Consider the following 5,873-nt stretch of genomic DNA (forward strand, 5'->3'; position numbering starts at 1 on the left):
CACTAGATACTTTTAAATACCAACTCTAAGTTCCATCCAATATTTTTTGCTTGGCTCGATATACTTTTCTTTTTAGTCCGTGTAACGTGTTTCTATAAGAATTTTTGATATTAAGGGTTTGTGATTGTAGGGTAGAGAGATAGATAAGAGAGTGGGACCAAGTACATATTCCATAATAATGAATGAGCATGTAGGACATGTACCCCACCATAATAGGCTCCTCTCCATTATTTCACTAACAAAATGGAGGACACTATAATAACTGAAAAGAGGAGGCAGCAGAGATGACCATTTGTTTTAAACTATCACATAGATAGTGAAAAAAGGAGTGAGCTTGATCATAGGTTATTTTTAATTGACAGTATAACATTTCTTGTAGTCTTAAGATAAAATAAGAATGTAAAAAGAGATACGATTTTCTTCCAATTTTATTTGTTTTGCTCTCTTCTTGATCAAAGATATATAAAACATATACAAACATCTTCTTCCAACTTACAACATTCCATGTCCCTCCTCTCTCTCTACTAAAGACTTCATATACCATTAAACTCTATCATGAAATTAAACCCCTAATCTAATCTTAGGATTAAAAAAGGTAAATAAGTAAAACAAAGCTAAGGTAAGGATCAAAGGGAAAATTAATCTCCTTTGTATATTATGGCATTAATTAAAAGACTAAGGAAGTCACTTAGACTATGATGAATGCAGCAGAGCCACACTTCTCACATCACACTGCAGCTGTTGGTGTTTTCATCACTGAAGAAGGTGCTGTAGTTATCACTTGGAGGTGGTGGATGGCCGTAGTAATACGGGTTGTATGGTGCTGGAGGTGGCATGTAATTGACAGCAGGTGGTGGTCGAGCGTACATCATTGGTTGAAACCTTTCGTTCCCATTGGCACGCTGCTGTTGTTGCTGCATCATCATAGCTGCCATTTGTTGCTGCTGGTAGTAAGGATTGCCAGCCATGACTTCAGGACCAGCACCTTGGAAGTAGCCACCTGCATTACCACCACTACCACCTCCACCGCCCCCCATTGCCGCCCCTGCTGGTAGGCCTTGGACTGCTGAAACATGGCTCATTTGCCCCACTGGATTACCCATTTGACCCATTGGAAGACCACCCATTTGGCCCACTGGAAGACCACCCATTTGACCCATCTGCCCCATTGGATTAGGCATGTTTCCCAACTGGCCCATGTTTACACCTCCACTCATAGCCATCATCCTGTTTGGCATGCCTTGAGGCATCCCATCATTTCCTCCACCTCCTTTTTTGGCCCCATTGCCATTCATGTTAGGAATATTGCCAGCACCACCGCCGCCGCCACCATTCTTGTTCTGTCCACCACCACTCGGCTGCCCTCCACCATTCTTGCCACCCTTTTGAGCAGGTGGTCCTCCACCTTGATTTGGGTTTCCCCCATTTCCACCGCCTTTCTTACCACCGTTATTTCCGCCCATGTTAATCTGAACAGGGACATTACCACCACCTTTTTTCCCGTTACCACCACCGCCATTATTGCCACCATTGTTTCCGCCATTACCACCCTTCATAAGCTGAGGGTGCTGCCCATTCATCATCATCATATTAGGCATCTGACCTCCTCCACCATTACCACCCATCATCTGCTTCATCTGAGCTCCAGGATTACCACCCATCATTGGTGGCTTCATCTGAGCTCCTCCTCCTCCTCCATTACCACCCATCATTGGCAGCTTCATCTGAGCAGCACCACCTGCACCCGGGCCCATCATCCCCTTCATTTTCACCGGGATATCATCCAGTTCATCATCCAACTCATCCTCATCAAAATCATCATCCTCGTCATCAGTCAAATCATCCTCATCAAAATCATCATCAGTTAAATCATCCACCTCAGGCATGGTAAACTTAACAGCCTTTGGATTCTGGTCTTTCCCCATTGGGGGAAGTTTCAAGTCCTTGAATTGTGGGGGCAGCTTCAGATCTTGTAAATTCTTCAACTGTTGAAGTTGCTGCTGATTTGGCATTTGAGCTCCTCCTCCTCCACCTCCTCCACCTTTTGGCTGATTGTTCCCACCTTTCTGAACTTGGACTTGGCCTTGGCCTTTGTTATTACCACCTTTACCATTATTATGCTGATTTTGTTGGTTGTTAACAGCCTTGGGAGCACCCCACAACTCTGCATGTTTCCCACTCTTGGCTAATTTCTTGATCAGAGTGGCAGCCTCTACATTTCCAGAAACAGTCACTTTTCCTTGTTCTGAATCTATGTTTGTCTTATAAACCCCTGGATATTTTAAAAACAGAGTATAAAACAAGCCATATATAAATCATATTTGGATATTCATATATTGAGTCTTGGGAAAAATACCTTCAATCTTTTGCAAGATTTTCTTTACTTTATGCTTACATCCATCACAGTGTATATTGACTTTAAGGACACAAGTCTGCATGCACAAGCAAAGCCAGCCAAACCCAACACAGAACAGAGTAAAGTAATCAACTTTCTCAGAAACAATAGTGAATAAATCCATAACAAGTTTTGATCTTTCATTCAAACAAATACTAATTACTTCACAAAAATGGAAACAGAGGATCTTGAATTAGAAACTCAAGCAACCCCCCTCCCCCCCCAAAAAAAAAACAATTTACACACACACACACATTATTAGAATGAGCCAATTGAGGAGAGAAAAAAGTACCTGGATCTTCAAGAACTCTTCTTTACTCATATCTCCAAGCTGATGAACAAAAAATCAAACAAAAGGGGTAATATTGAAATGAGAAAAGATGAGATTTTTATAGATAATAGATCTGGAAAGAAACTAAAAATCAACACAGAAATGGTGAATTTACACACACACTAAAAAACTCAAACACCCCCTTTCTCCATTCTTTTTCCTCAAATGGGGTTCTACCAAACAAACACAGAGAGCAAAATGTGAGGAAAAACACCAATCTTGATTAGAAAGAAAAGAAAACTGAAGTGATTTAGAGAAGGAAGAAAAGGAGAAAGTTTTCAGCAATGGGTTGTAGACATTATTATAACTTCTCTAATAGTTCCTCTATTTCAGAGTTAAAGAAAAAGAGAGAGAGAAAGAGGTAAACACTCAAAGAAAGAGCAGACTGGCACAAAGAGTGAGAGAAAAGAGAAGAGAAGGGTGGCCTATAAATGTTCTCACTCACACTTCTTTGTTTTTGCCCTTTATTTATTATTGTAAATTTTCATTTACTTTTATTAGTTTTAGGGCTTTCTTGGAAAATAAAAGAAAATCTAAAAACTCTCGTCTCTTTTCAGTTGTCATGTTATTTTTATTAAAAGTTAATTTAATTAATTTTTAAAATTATATTAAATGATATATATGATTAAAAAAATTTGGATACTAAAAAATGATTAAGGAAATACTATATGTTATAACATTTTGTATCTCAATATGGTAAAATATTAATTAAAATTTGACTTCGAAAAACATGACAATTAAAAGAGAACGAAAAGAATAGTCAATATTATCTGAAGAAGAAAACTTTTTTTTGGCTTTTTCCTCTTTTACATTTAATTTCTTTTACTTCTTTTGGTTTAGGGGCTTTGATGACTTAAACTAGTTGGCTTCATGGCTTGGCTTAATGGCTTGTTGTGAGTTGGTTGTAAGTTGGTCAGCAAAGTATAATAAAACTAAGAAAGTAACAAAACTGATAAATAAAAGAAATTATTTATTATACAACAAAAATGAATAAACTCTTGGCAGAATTTATCCCAACAAGGTAATAATGTAATAAATGAGGTAGGAAGCAAATATTACTCTCAAATTTTGGACCTTATGCAGCAAATTACTGTCATTTCTCCTCCTTAAAATGTCAATTCTAAAACTTCCTTTTAATTATTTTAATGATTTTTCACACCATGATTTAATTTATTGATTAAAATTTTGAGTATCACATATTTATATATTGATAAATAATGTGTATTTAACTTTTTTTTTATTAAGATTAAATTATTTGATTTTGTAGAAACATCTACGCACATAGATATTTACCATGATTTAATGTGAAGGAAATTTAATAAATTTTTTGGAAAAAAATTCATAAAAAGTCATTCAATTATACAAATTTGATTAATGATCGATATTTACCATGATTTAATGTGAAGGAAATTTAATAAAATTATTGGAAAAAAGTTCATAAAAAGTCATCCAATTATACAAATTTGATTAATGATAGATATTTACCATGATTTAATGTGAAGGAAATTTAATAAAATTTTTGGAAAAAAATTCATAAAAAGTCATTCAATTATACAAATTTAATTAATGATAGATATGTACCATGATTTAATGTGAAGGAAATTTAATAAAATTTTTGGAAAAAAATTCATAAAAAGTCATTTAATTATACAAATTTGATTAATGAATTTGCAAATAATGTGATGTCCAAATATTATTCATAATTTAAGGAAATAAAGTTCGATAGTGGACTCTCTTGCAAATAAAGGAAGGAAGTAAGTCAATTTGAGTTGTTTTGCTTATTTTATTTTTTAGGTCTTTCTCATAATTTGGAAAATTATATTTATCTAGTACCTAATAGTTCTGAGTCCAATTTATTGATTTATATTTTGTCGTTACCAATAAAAATTAAACTTTCTCCGAGTTTACAATTAATTATTATGAATTTTTTTTATAAAGTCAAATTATAAAAATTTTAATTAATTTTTTATGATGTATATTTTCATTATATTGATATGCAAAAAAAATTATAATTTATATTATTTTTATATGATTTTTGAATATTTATTTTTAAAAAAAAAACATATCAAATTAACGTAATCTAATTTAACTTTAAAAATTAGTCAAATTAACTTTTGAAAAACACAAAATGACAAATAAAAGTTGACAGAGAAAATATATCTTGCTAAAATATAAACCTTTTAGGACCTAATTAAAGTGAATATGACTATACTACATCAAAGATGATCATAGCGACTATTATTTTTTAATTGTTATTAAATATATATTTTAACTGTAATTAATATGTATAAGTTTTTAAAATATTTAGCGATATTGGTTTTAATTGCACGTAATTAGTGGCGATAAAGATTTTAGCACTCTTTATTACGGTCAATATTTACTGTCGCTAAAAGTTATTTTTGTTATAGTGTACATTATTTAGGACCCGTTTGGTCGTAGATTTTTCAAGTAAAATTTGGGAAAACTTTAGGTAGTTAAATAGTATTTGTCTATAATTATTTGGCAAATAACTTAAATTATCAAGTACTAGAAAAAATCAATATTTGGGCAAATCTCATTATTGAAAACTTTTAAGTATTTAAATTCTACACCAAACTTTTATCTTTTATAAAATATATCTGTAGTATTTGTTTGCGTTTTATTACAAACATTTTACATGAACACCAAAAATATTGATGAACTATTCAGTGAATATGAAAGCGATGATATGGTTGTTGATAAAAATGACGAACAATTGGTTTAGAATAATAGAATCATGTGCTTTGTCTACTTCACAATGTATGTAAAGATGCTTGTTGCACTCACTCCAAATTATCGCATTAATCCAATGTCATGGACGGTGCTTTTTATTTGTTGCAACGAAGATTCAGCTTGTTGCTGAAGTCATGAATCTTATTATGTCGACGTTTCTATTTTGCTATGTAATACAAATTATCGTTAATTTTGTTAGTTTTTAAAACTTATGAATATAAGTTATATTTATTTAAAAATGAAATGTATTTTCTAAATATTATGGCAAAAAACATGATAAAATTTCACTCAAATTCTCACTCATATAATATTTACAAAAATATTTAAAAGTTTATGACAAAACGCTAGCTTAGCATCCCATCCCAAAGGGATCTCCCACTATTTATTTTAAGTAAC

The 5,873-nt window shown here is 32.7% G+C and overlaps 1 protein-coding gene across 1 annotated transcript; it reads right to left on the reverse strand.

Annotated features, from left to right (window-relative positions):
- Nucleotides 1-415: 415 nt before the first annotated feature.
- LOC101256517 (heavy metal-associated isoprenylated plant protein 32) lies at nucleotides 416-3,204 on the reverse strand. Its single transcript, XM_004229390.5, has 3 exons — nucleotides 2,688-3,204; nucleotides 2,357-2,432; nucleotides 416-2,272 (listed from the first exon to the last, which is right to left on the reverse strand). The coding sequence occupies exons 1-3, from the start codon at nucleotides 2,715-2,717 to the stop codon at nucleotides 723-725; spliced, it is 1,656 nt and encodes a 551-aa protein (XP_004229438.1). The 5' UTR covers nucleotides 2,718-3,204; the 3' UTR covers nucleotides 416-722.
- Nucleotides 3,205-5,873: the final 2,669 nt, after the last annotated feature.

This window comes from Solanum lycopersicum, chromosome 1 (assembly GCF_036512215.1).
Source record: "Solanum lycopersicum chromosome 1, SLM_r2.1".
Classification (NCBI taxonomy): Eukaryota; Viridiplantae; Streptophyta; class Magnoliopsida; order Solanales; family Solanaceae; genus Solanum; species Solanum lycopersicum.